Source organism: Dendrobium catenatum, unplaced genomic scaffold (genome assembly GCF_001605985.2).
Source record: "Dendrobium catenatum unplaced genomic scaffold, ASM160598v2 fragScaff_scaffold_1086, whole genome shotgun sequence".
Classification (NCBI taxonomy): Eukaryota; Viridiplantae; Streptophyta; class Magnoliopsida; order Asparagales; family Orchidaceae; genus Dendrobium; species Dendrobium catenatum.
Genome location: NW_021319548.1, coordinates 270266 through 283543, shown reverse-complemented (window position 1 = coordinate 283543; position 13278 = coordinate 270266). Strand labels below are relative to the sequence as shown.

At 33.0% G+C, this 13278-nt stretch overlaps 1 protein-coding gene across 3 annotated transcripts in view; it reads left to right on the top strand.

The window, feature by feature from the left end:
• The window catches only part of LOC110097990 (bifunctional 3-dehydroquinate dehydratase/shikimate dehydrogenase, chloroplastic), a 35021-nt gene that overhangs the window by 3868 nt on the left and 17875 nt on the right, over positions 1–13278 (top strand). For all 3 annotated transcript variants that reach the window (XM_020824679.2, XM_020824680.2, XM_020824681.2), the window contains exons 2-3: positions 51–156; positions 9994–10212. In XM_020824679.2, the coding sequence (XP_020680338.1) occupies positions 51–156; positions 9994–10212 (325 nt within the window). The remainder of the gene's footprint in view (positions 1–50; positions 157–9993; positions 10213–13278) is intronic.

Below are 13278 nucleotides of genomic sequence, written 5' to 3'. Positions count from 1 at the left end.
GAATAAGTGTATATTTATTTTTCTTTTGTTTCTTATGTTTCATTTTATAGACCAAAGTGGGAGGGAGGTGAATACGAAGGAGATGATGGCAGACGTTTTGAGGCACTCTTTTTAGCCATGGAGTTTGGAGCAGATTACGTTGATATTGAGCTTAAGGTTACTGGAATTTCTAGCATTATTATATTAATGGACACTGGTTGGCTTTGGTTTAATTCTATATGCAACATTGATAACTTTTTTTTTTTCAAAACTTGTATTGAAATATACATTCTATATGTTCCTGTATCATGCCTTCAATTCAGCATTTTGTCAAATATCACGTGTATGCAAAACATAATAAGTATGGTATTTTTTATATTTATGTACTTATCTCAACACTTTTACATGCTATTGAGAAAATGCATTTTTCATTCCAATTAATGTTTTTTAGATTCATGTCCGAAATGTTCTCAGCACTTGCATGTTTGGTGAAGGAAACATAGAGCGTGCAGTATAGTTGATATTTATGAATCGTGATCACTTAACTTTGAGAAAACTGTAAAATATAAATTAATTCAGAGAATTGGAGAGAGAAAAGGCTTAAGTTTATTGCATAAAGCTCTCCCTATTTATAGATCTATATAAGATACTTAATAAGGAAACAAATAATTGCATAATAAGCATAATTGTACTAATATAATCTTTCCTAAATTAGCCACCCAAATATGGAAGGAGATTGGTGCTATCTAGGTTAGCCTCCCATGAATCCCCATGCTGACCATGGGATCATGAGGGAAGGGGGCGGCTGGGACGATATTTGCTGGTATGCAATGCTGTACATAAGACTTTGAAGTGTGCTACATACTACACAAAAATTAACAGTACCTCTTTATTTGGGAAGAGGAGTAGGAATAAGAGCAAATAAACTTTAGTTAATCCATATATTTTGGGTGCAGTTTGGTGAAATTGCTTGTGTTTCATTGTTACAATATTTGCTTACCAGCCTTAGGTTGTAGTAAGTATTATGTTTCGGGGGGGGGGTGTATGTGGTGGTTAGAAAGCACAATTAATGTTCACCAAATACTTTTTCATTCTTTCTTTCGTGGAAGAAACTTGTTTCAGTTTGGTATTTGACGAATCATATCTCCCATTATTGTCGATTGACACTTACCAAAATACTTGGCTCAAAACAAGACAAAAGCTGCTCTGATATTAATTTGATGTAGCACAAATAACAATGTTGAATTAAAAATAACTAAGAAAAGGATTTCATTGCTTTAATAACAATAGCATCAAGCCTTTATCCCACTGTGGGGTAAGCTACATGAATCCCCCGCGCGGGGGGAGGGGGTGTGTGTGTGTGTGTGTATGTGGTGGTGAGAAAAGCACAATTAATATTCACTAAATACTTTTTCATTCTTTCTTTCGTGGAAGAAACTTGTTTCAGTTTGGTATTTGACGAACCATATCTCCCATTATTTTCAATTGACACTTACCAAAATACTTGGCTCAAAACATGACAAAAGCTGCTCTGATATTAATTTGATGTAGCACAAATAACAATGTTGAATTAAAAATAACTAAGAAAAGGATTTCATTGCTTTAATAACAATAACATCAAGCCTTTATCCCACTATGTGGGGTAAGCTACATGAATCCTTTTTCTCCATTGTGCCTTGTTAAAAGTTAAATTCTCATTTAAATCTAATAAAGAAAGGTCATTTCTATTATTTTCTAACCAAGTCTTTTTAGGTCTACCTCTGCCTTTCTTAACATAAGTCAAATTTAATATACCTGCTTTTCTAACCGGGTCATTGGAATGCTGTCGTTTTATATGACCAAACCATCTAAGGCGACTCTCTCTAATCTTATCTTTCACTGGAGCTACTCCAACCTTTTCACGTATATGCTCATTAAGTGGGAGATTCTCATTGCTATGATAGAAAAATTACATGAATCAAGAGTCGTAGAGATTCTCTCACCCAAAACTATGGGGACTCTCTTACCCATAACGACAAGTGAATTACTTACCTAATAGGAATTTTCTAACCTCTTTTATCAGAGAATCACTTACAAATGAGAGGAATAATCCATTATTTCATTTGTAAGATTTCTCTAAAATCTTTCAATGTCTAAACCATTTATAGTATCAAATATGAACTTTTTGGCCAATTAAATGAGGTGGTTGATGGGATAAAGGGCATGTAGTGGTTAGAAAGCACAATTAATATCCACCAAATACTTCATCATTCTCACTATCATGGAAGAAACTTGTTCTTGAGTTTGGTATTTGATGAAACATATCTCCCATCATTGTCGATTGACACTTATCAGAATACTCGGGTCCAAACATGACAAAATCTTCTCTGATATTGATTTGATGTAGCACAAATAATAATGTAGAATTAAAAATAACTAAGAAAGAGATTTCATTGCCATGATAGAAAAATTATATGAAACAAGGGTCGTAGAAATGCACTCACCCAAAACTATGGGGACTCTCTTACCCATAACGACAAGCGAATTACTTATCTAATAGGGATTTTTTGACCTATTTTATCAGAGACTCGCTTACAAATGAGAGAAATATTTTATTATTTCATTCATAAGATTTCTCTAAAATCCTTCAATTTCTAAACCTTATGTAGTTTCAAATACGTACTTTTTGACCAATTAACTGAGGTGGTTGATGGGGATAAGGGGTATGTAGTAGTTAGAAAGCACAATTAATATACAACAAATACTTCATCATTCTCCCTTTCATGGAAGAAACTCAATCTTGAGTTTGGTATTTGACGAAGCATATCTCCCATCATTGTTGATTGACACTTATCGAAATACTCGGGTAAAAACATGACGAAATATGTTTTGATATTAATTTGATGTAGCGCAAATAATAGTAATGTAGAATTGAAAATAACTAAGAAAGAGATTTCATTGCCATGAAAGAAAAATTACTTGAAACAAGAATAGTAGAGATTCACTCACCCAAAGCTATGGGGACTCTCTTACCCATAATGACAACTGAATTACTTACCTAATAGGGATTTTCTAACCTATTATATTAGAGAATCACTTACAAATGAGAGGAATATTCCATTCTTTTATTTGTAACATTTCGCTAAAATCCTTCAGTCTATAAACTTTTTATAGTATCAAATACAAAGATTTGGTCAATTAAATGAGGGGGTTGGTGGGGTTGGTGTGTGGGGTAGTTCTTGGCGGGTAAATGCAACTAAATGAGGTGTTTGATAAGGGTTTATTGGGAAGCACAATTAGCATTCACTGTATATTTCATCAATAGTCCTATAGCAGTTTTAAATTTATGAAGTATCATGACTGTTAAAGGTCAGAAAGGAGAGTTTTATTCACAATGGCTTTGAAGCCATGGACTTAATGTGTTCATGGTAATGCGACCTTGGAGTAACAAAAATTGTTATTTGCACAAATATTGGTAAAGTGTGTAGAGGCTACATAGTTTTATGATTGACAAACTAACAACTAAACTTATTTAGTATTCATCATCATCATTTGCCTTATCCTAACTATTTGGGGTAAGCTTTATAAATTTTAGTTTTCATTTATTTATTTTGGGTGTTTTTTAGATGCCAAATATATTATTTACAAATTATTTTAAACAACTTCTATCCATTTTACCTTTGATAAATCCCTTCCCTATCACTAATTTTATCTACTAGTTTAAGGAGTCATTTTCTGTCATTTATTGTACATGTCCAGAATAAGTTTATTTTTAATTACCTTACGTTTTAATAGATGATCTAGAATCAGATGTGCGGAAGGCTTATAGAATCATTATAAGTTTCTTGGGAACAAGATTAGGATTTTTATGGAATATCTTGGGGGATGATGATTTTCACACTATTTCGGAATCTAAACATTCAGTAGACTTGCTGTTGTTTGCAAAACAGGGAGCAATATGACACCTAAATATGTGCTGGAAAGGTTTCCAGCGCCTGAGATAGTGCTGGATTGATTCTACACCTGTATGAGGTAATGGCCGACGAGTGTATAAGGAGTTACAGCTGTTTTAGGTTGAATTCCTGCGGCTATCAGGGCTGGAGGCAGCTATTACCGTGACTGGACAGTTGAAACTGTGAGAGGGACAAGTAGGTGGGTATTTGGAGGAAAAGAAGAAGTATCGGATAAATACGAATTAAGATTTCTTTCAGTCCAATTTTGAATTATGCATATATGTTTGATCTCCATTTATAGAGATCCAGAAAATATATCTGGAAATATATCTAAATTAAAATGAAATTTGAAGATAGAACCATCCCTCAAAAGTAACTTACACGCTTTTAGATTCTTCCCTACAAGGTTATTGACTTTTAGCCTAAGCAGGTTAATTTTGTGGGGAGAATTTATTTTAATACCCTTAATTCTCTCCAATTCATTATCTTTCCTAGTTGCCTCTTTTTATTTGGAATTTAAAATTGCATCTTTGCAATTTAGTCTCCACTTAATTCATATATCCACACCAATCATTCCAAGATTATCTATGCATATATTTTTGAGAGCTTCTTTGATCAATAAATGTAACTTAAATATCTCCTCTAATATAATCTTTCTTTAATTATACTTATCAAATTTTTTATAAACCCATCTTAAATTTCTTATTTCCATCACACCCAACTTATTTATCAACAATATTGTTACTGCCAACACTTGGGATCTATTTAATATTGCTGGGCTAATTGCAGTTTGTAATATTTATCTTTAAATCTCTATGATATTGTTAGAATAGTAATTTCTTAGAAGGACATGGAAATTGACAGAACATAGTACAACATTGAAATCGAGAAGCAGAAGAATGATGAGCATATTTTATTCTACGTTGCTATAATTTTGGAACTTTGATCTCACTTTCGTTGTTTATAATGTGTAAAGAATTATGCTCTATTTCTTGCTTGTAATGGCCTCACATCGAGATGAAGGATCCACACATTTTGATCTGAACCATGCACAATTAAATAGTATTTAAATATGTCCAAGAACAATATTTCTATTAAGAATTCACATTTGTATTATCATTGAAGGATTTGGCAAGTTTACTGCACCATAATCAATGTCAAGCTGGTATGTTGCTGATTTTTTTTCCCAGCCACTGTCCTGCTTTTTCAAACACAAGATGGTTTGACCAATTATTTTCCTATTTTAGTTGGATTACATCAATGATCAGCTTTAAGCCCATGTCTTTTTGCTTTAGTCTAGGATGTTTTTACTTAACATTTGCTGGAGGATGTACCTTGGTGTATACCTTTTGCAGATAATATTATTCTTGTTGATAAGACTAGAGATGGAGCTGAAGGAAAACTTGAATTATGGAGGTCAACCTTAGATCGAAAGGTTTTAGTTTGAGTAGATCTAAAACCAAACACTGTTGTTGCCAGGTCTCAAGTCCTGCACAAGAAAAGTGGAGGGTTGTGTTAAGTAGTCAACAACTAGCATGAAATTTGTCAAATAGTCATGGCATGAATCCTTTAATATATTGTGTTAATGCTAGGGCGTTACCTAGAAGCAACGCGCTGTATGACATGAATACATCAACAAGTGTGCAAGGGCCGCTGCACCGTGATAGAACACAACCACTAAAGTACAAGAAATTGTTGAATTTCAAAGAAATTCAACAAGTGATGCAGAAATTGTAAATGTAGTGGAGAAAACATCAAGTTTAAGTCTCCAATTCAACAAAAGAACAAGAAAATCACCAAACGATACAAGGATCTTCAATTCGAGAGGTAGATCCAACACTCCAAATCTCTAGCCAAAGACTTGAGCCCTAGCACCTCACAAGAGATGCCAAATTCAGATTCAAATTCAAGATGAGACCCTAACCCTCGCAAGATAAATTAATTTAAGCAAATATGACAATTACAAAATCCCTAAACATCCTCTAATACAAATTTTCCCTCCCAAAGCAAGATTTAATTGAGTTGTGCGCCCCATATCTCCAGTCGACCCTCTCTCTCTTCCCCATAGTTTCACCCGCCCCTTTGAACCGCCACTTATAGCATAGAACCGATCCAAATTGGACCGGTTTAGCAGGCCCTTGGGCCGACCTAGCACACCAGTGCCTGAGTGCAGTGTTAAATAGGCAAGGGTTCCCACATCATAGACTGATGTGAGCAAAGAAACTGGTTTATGAAACTAAAATAATGATATGAAGTTATGAACTTGAAATATAGGTACCTTTACAGGCAAATTAATTGAATTAATATATATTATGATTCATAGGAAAATAAATATTCTATGCATTCAAGAAACTAAATGAGTTGAAGAGAAGGTTAAGGAGATTAATAGTTTATGATTTAAACTATGATATTCTGGTAAGAGTCGTACTAGAAATGATACAGATGATTATAAATAAGATTTAAAAGATAATGTTGTAAAAATTAATAGAATTAGAGATAGAGTTATAACTTCAAAAATTATTGTAAATGTTAAATTTATTAATATTATAAGTGTTTATACTCCTCAAGTAGGTTTTGACATGTGTTTAAAATTAAACTTTTTGAATGACTTAGAAGAATTAATACAAAAGATACATCTTGAAGAAAGTATTTTTATTGGAGGAGATTTAAATGGACATGCTGATAGAGAGGTAGATTTTAAAAGCACTCATGGTGACTATAGGTTTGGAGTGACTAATAAAGGTGTTAAGATCATATTATATTTTTCTTTAGCTTATGATCTTGTAATTGCTAATATTTTATTTAAGAAAATAGATGAGCATCTTATCACTTATAAGAATGAATATCATAAAACTCAGATTGATTATTTTTTTATAAGAAAAATAGATCGTTTAAATTACAAAGATTGTAAAGTTATTTCAAGTGAAAGTTTATGTACCCAACATCGTTTATTTGTTTTGGACTTTAAGATGAAGGGGCAAAAATAAAAAAAATAAAGTAAGACGTTGTTCTAGGATTAGATGAGAGGCATTTAAAAAATATTAACAAAAATATTTTTGAGAGTAAGATATTACATCTTAAGATTTTGTTTATACATGAGGAAGCTAATGTTATGTGATAAAAATTAGCTAGTGATATTAAACATATTGTAAAAGATGTGCTTGAAGTATTAAAAGGAAAAACTCATAATAGTAAAAATAGTTGGCGGTGGAATCAAAGTGGATAAAAAAGAAAAAAATAAGAAGATTTGTTTTGAAAATTGGTTTAGTTGTAAAAATTTTGATAATTGGGAAATATATAAAGATGCCCGTGAGAAGTCTAAGAAAATAATATGTGATGCAAGGATTTTAGCTTTTAATTATTTATATAATAGATTTGATACTAAGGAGGGCGAAAGATATATGTATAAGTTAGACAAACATAGAGATAAGAGTACTAATGATTTACTTCAAGTGCTGTGTATTAAGGATGAAGATAAAGAAGTGCTTTTATTAGGAGAGGATATTTAAAAAAGGTGATTGAGATATTTTTATGAACTCTTTAATGAAGATTATGAGAATGCGATTGACTTTAGTGACCTTAACACCCTAAATAAAAATAAAGATTTTTGTTTTTATCGACGTAGAGAGGCTTTAAAGAAAATGAAGTGTGGAAAAGCTATTGGACCTGATGATATTCCAAGAGAGGCGTGAAAATGCTTAGGAGTCGAAGGAATTTCTTGGTTTACTAAACTTTTTATATTATTTTGAAGATTATGAAGATGTAAGATGAGTGGAGGAGTGTGTTGATTCTTAATTTTAAGAATAAATGTGATGCATAGGTTGTAGCGTGATACTAATATTTCTCAAAATCAATTTTGATTCATGCCGGGTAGGTCTCCTATGTAAGCTATAAATTTATTGAGAGGTTTGATACGGAAGTATAAAGAGAATAAGGAGTATCCATGTATGATATTTATTGATTTTGAAAAAGCATTTGATAAAGTTTTAAGAGAAGTGCCATGGAGAGTTCTAGAAAAGAAAGGGGTTAATAATGCTATATTCAAGTCATTAAGGATATGTATGTATGAGCTGTTATTTGTGTTCAGACACAAGGTGGTTTTACTAAGTATTTTTCTATTTCAGTTGGATTACATCAAGGATCAACCTTGAGCCCATATTTTTTTGCTTTAGTCATGGATGTTCTCACTATACATTTGCAAGAGGTTGTACCCTGGTGTATGTTTTTTGCTGATGAAATTCTTCTTATTGATCAGACTAGAGAGGGAGTTGAAGGTAAACTTGAATTATAAAGGTCAACCTTAGAGTCTAAAGACTTTCGTTTGAGTAGATATAGAACTGAATATATGGAGTATAATTTTAGTAATAATGGTTTTTGTGGGGGGATTGTAACTTTAGGTAATCAAGTTATTAATAAGAGTACATGTTTTATTTATCTTGGGTCTATTGTTCAGAGTGTGTTGAAATAGACGAGGATATTATTAGTAGAGTTCAAGTTGGATGGTTGAAGTGGAGGAATGCATCGGGCTTGTTGTGTGATAGAAAAGTCCCCTTCGAACTTAAGGGAAAAATCTATAAGATGGTGGTTAGACCTATAATGCTTTATGGTGCAGAATGTCAACCATTAAAAGAGAAGTATAATATTATGTTAAGTGTTGCATAGATGAGGATGCTCATATGGATGAGTGACTTTACTCTTAGAGATAGAATACGAAATGAGCATATACGTGAAAAGGTTGTAGTAGCTCCAGTGGAAGATAAGATTCGAGAGAGTCGTCTTAGTTGGTTTGATCACATAAAACGGCGGCGGCCTTTGGATGACCCTGTTAGGAAATTAGATGTTTTAGATTTGACTTAAGTTAAGAAAGGTAGAGGTAGACCTAAAAAGACTTGGTTAGAAAATATTAGAAGTGACCTTTCTTTATCAGATTTAAATGAGAATTTAATTTTTAACAGGACACAATGGAGAAAAATGATTCATCCCCACATAGTGGGATAAAGGCTTCATGATGTTGTTGTTGTAGTAGTAGTAGATCTAGTGGGATGATTTTAACTTTCGGCAATTAAGTTATTAATAAGGGTACACGTTTTATATATCTAAGGTTTATTGTTCAAAGTGATGATGAAGTAGATTGGTGATATTATTAGTAGAATTCAAGTTGAATGGTTGAAGTGGAGGAATGCATCGGGCCTGTTGTGTGACCGAAAAGTATCACACAAATTTAAGAGAAAACTCTATAAGATGATGGTGAGACATGCAATGCTTTTTGGCGCAGAATGTATGCCATTGAAAGAGAAGCATGGAACTAAATGTTGCATAGATGAGGATGTTTTGATGGATGAGTGGCTTCACTCTTAGGGACATAATACAAATCGAGTATATATGTGAAAAGGTTGGAGTAGCTCCAATGGCAGATAAGATTAGAGGGAGTCTCCTTAGATGATTTGGACAAAAAAATGTTGACCTTCTGATGACTCGGTTAAGAGCGTAGATGTATTAGACTTGACTTGTGTTAAGAGATGTAGAGGTAGACCAAGAAAGACTTGGTTAGTGATTAGTAGAAATGGAACTTTTTATTAGATTTAAATGCATATTTGACTCAACACGACATAATGGAGAAAGAAGATTCATGTAGCCCACTCCATGTAGTGCGATAAAGGCTTGATGTTGTTATTGTTGCCACTCTCCTGCTTACAAACCATTTCTCTTTTTGGAAATAAGTTTTTTGTTCTCTTTAACAATTCTCTTAAGGAAATATGTTTTGTTTGTTTATATTTCTAGCTGGAACCCAAATTCTATTTAGAAAATTGGTTGATTCGTAAGTATATTTATTTTTCACAAAATGACAATTGTCTTTTAGCCTCATAAAATGTATGTTGAGGTCATTGATGTTAGATCCATTTGAATTTCTTGTTACAAATTCCTGTTTCTTCCACACAGACTAGAACTACTAGTTCTATTGAGCTAAAAAATAAGATTTTTCAGGCAGCATGCCTCCTCTTAACGCCTGCACTGTATTTGTTAACTAGGCCACTTTGTTTAACATAGTTTTTTCAACGTTTGAAGTGTTTCTTTCTTGCAGGTTGCTCAGGAATTTCTGGACTATTTATCAGGAAAAAGACAAGATAGAACTAAGCTAATTGTTTCTTCTCATAACTATCAGAGCACACCATCAACTGAGGATCTTAGTAGCCTTGTAGCTAGGATTCAAGCTGTTGGAGCTGATATTGTAAAGATTGCAACAACTGCTGTGGACATAGTTGATGTTGCACGCATGTTTGAAGTGATGGTGCATTGCCAGGTGAGTATAATGATATTTTGGGCTTTTATAGGTTCTTGCTTAAAAAATGTTAAGATTAAAATTTTCTTACTGCTTTTACCAAAGAAAATATCTTATCTAGCAACAGAAAGTGTTTTGTAGGGAGTATAAATAAATTTTATTTGAAAATGAATAGTTTAAATTTCATATTTCATAACGGGATTGGGGTGGCAAGATACAAATCCAAGTCTTCTTTCTCTTCATTCTCTTCAATGAACATGCACATGCAGTATTAGTCTTTGAATTCTTCTAACTGATGTAAATTGAAAAGTGCTAGGGAAGCTATACATTTATTGAGAGGTTTGACGGAGAAGTATAAAGAGAATAAGGAGGATCTACATATGATATTTATTGATTTAGAGAAAGCATATGATAAAGTTCCAAGATAAGTGCTATGGAGAGTTCTAGAAAAGAAATGGGTTAATAATGCTTATATTCAAGTCATTAAGGATATGTACGCATGAGTTGTTACTTATGTTCAAACACAAGGTAGTTTGACCAAGTATTTTCCTATTTCAGTTGGATTACATCAATGATTAGCCTTAAGCCAATATCATTTTTCTTTAGTCATGGATGTTCTCACTAGACATTTGCAAGAGGATGTACCTTGGTGTATTCTTTTTGCTGATGATATTCTTCTTGTTGATGAGGCTAGAGAGAGAGTTGAAGGTAAACTTGAATTATAGAGTTCAACCTTAGCGTCTAAAGGCTTTCGTTTGAGTAGATCTAAAACTGAATATATAGAGTTTAATTTTAGTAATAATGGTTCTTGTAGGGGATAGTTACTTTGGGTGATCAAGTCATTAATAAGAGTACACACTTAAATATATTGGGTCTATTGTTCAGAGTGATGGTGAAATAAATGGAGATATTATTAGTTGAAATCAAGTTGGATGGTTGAAGTGAAGGAATGCGTCGGGCTTGTTGTGTGATAGAAAAGTCCCCTTCAAACTTGAGGGAAAATTCTATAAGATGGTTGTTAGACTTGCAATGCTTGTTGGTGCATAATGTTGACCATTAAAAGAGAAGCATAATATTAAGTTAAGTGTTGTAGAGATGAGGATGCTCAGGTGGATGAGTGGCTTTACTCTTAGAGATAGGATTCGAAATGAGCATATACGTGAAAATGTTGGAGTAGCTCTGGTGGAAGATAAGATTAGAGCGAGTAGCCTTAGATGATTTGGTCATATAAAACGGCAGCCTTCTGATGACCTGATTAGGAAATTTGATTTATTAGATTTGACTTAAGAAAGGGAGAAGTAGAACTAAGTAGACTTGGTTAGAAAATATTATAAATGACATTTCTTTATTAGATTTAAATGAGAATTTAACTTTTAACAGAGCACAATGGAGAAAAAGGATTCATGTAGCCGACTCCATATAGTGGGATAAAGGCTTGAAGTTCTTGTTGTAGTGTATACTCTTGTATATTAAGTTTAAATATGATTTTATAAAATTTGAACCATTGGCTCAATTGTTTAAAAGTTTGGACCAGATTCTCATATACATCCCCTAGTGTAATTATCATGAATAAATATAATTGAATATGCAATATATGAAGAACATGCAAGGCAAATATGTGATGCATGCAACTAATTTGGATAATTCTAAACGCTGATGTGAATGTAATCAATTTTTTTATATCTAAAGTTATATACTTGCAAAAATTAGTGATAAAATAGCTACTTTGTTCATAAAATATTCCAAAATATACAGTAAGCAATAGAGAGAGAGCAATAAGGTTGCAAGAGAAAATCAAATTAATTTGTTTCATATCTAGATGAAGGTTAAAAATTCTATCATTTACTTAAAAATAGTGATTATCCTATCAAGTAAATGCAGTAAAACTGAACTATATCAAAAATAATTCAAGAGTTAAATATTCTTGAAATAATCTAAAATTGATTTTGATGAATGCTGTAAATGCCCCATCTTTAGCCGATCTTTCTATGCAAGACTTCATAGTAGACTTTCTTGTTTTTTAAAACAGAAGTTTCATCCAAATCTGGCTTGTTTTTAACTTCGGTGTAGTTTTTGTGTGTGAGTGGATATCATTGAGAGCCTGGATGGCTAAAAAACTGTCACGATTTTATAAATTGGCATATTGTTATTTCATGGTCCCATGGCGCTTCTTTTCAAAATAGATGTAAAGACCGGTTCAACTGGTTCAATTGAACCGGCCCCTCCCATTAAACAGAGGCTCGCGGGAGGGAGATCGCGGCCCAGGCGGACCGCACGCGTGCCGCCCGCTTGCAAATCCCCTCCCGAACGGCTTAAAATTTTATGTCGATTGGATTTTCGTGAATAAGGATGAAAAGTAACGACTCATTTCACAGGATTTTGTTGGTTCGCTCTCTCCGGTAGAAGAAATATCAAGAGGGAAAGTTCCTGTTGAAAGGGGACGGCTGAGAAGAAGAAAGAGAGAAGGTTTATTTCTTCTCTCTCCGTTTATGTATTAATCCTTTCCTAATTCTTCCTTTAAATAGCAAGAGTGTTTCATTAAAGGCAAAGGAAGACATTTGAAAGCGGAGAGAAAGAAATTTGGGAAAGAACGAAGAAGGATTTTAGGTCAGAATAATTCTCTTTTGTAAGTGATTTCTTTCATACATCTCTTGTTATCTATGTTGGATAATTTAATGTTAATATCAATTGGAACAAGGTGGTTACAAAATTAAACTATTCATGTCATGCTAAAACCACCCAAAATGAAATCAACTTCAACTAGGAAAATAACAGAAGAACCTGTCAGCCGGTACACGATGACTGTATGTGAACCTTGGGTGTTCCACCATCATTTATGAGAAGGTTCTCCTGAAAAGTATCCCAACACGAGGGAATCAGCTAACGCTCAATAGGAATCTCTAATCCTAACATGCTCACATGTCATTAAAATGAAAATTTATATTTTAAGCTAAAAGGAACATGCCTTGATTTCTTTTCCTACTTATGCTAACTTTCATATCTTAAGAATGTTAAATGTTTTATGTATGTTGTATGCATATGTCTTATCTATATCATATAATGAATGTCATATCATATACTTATTTA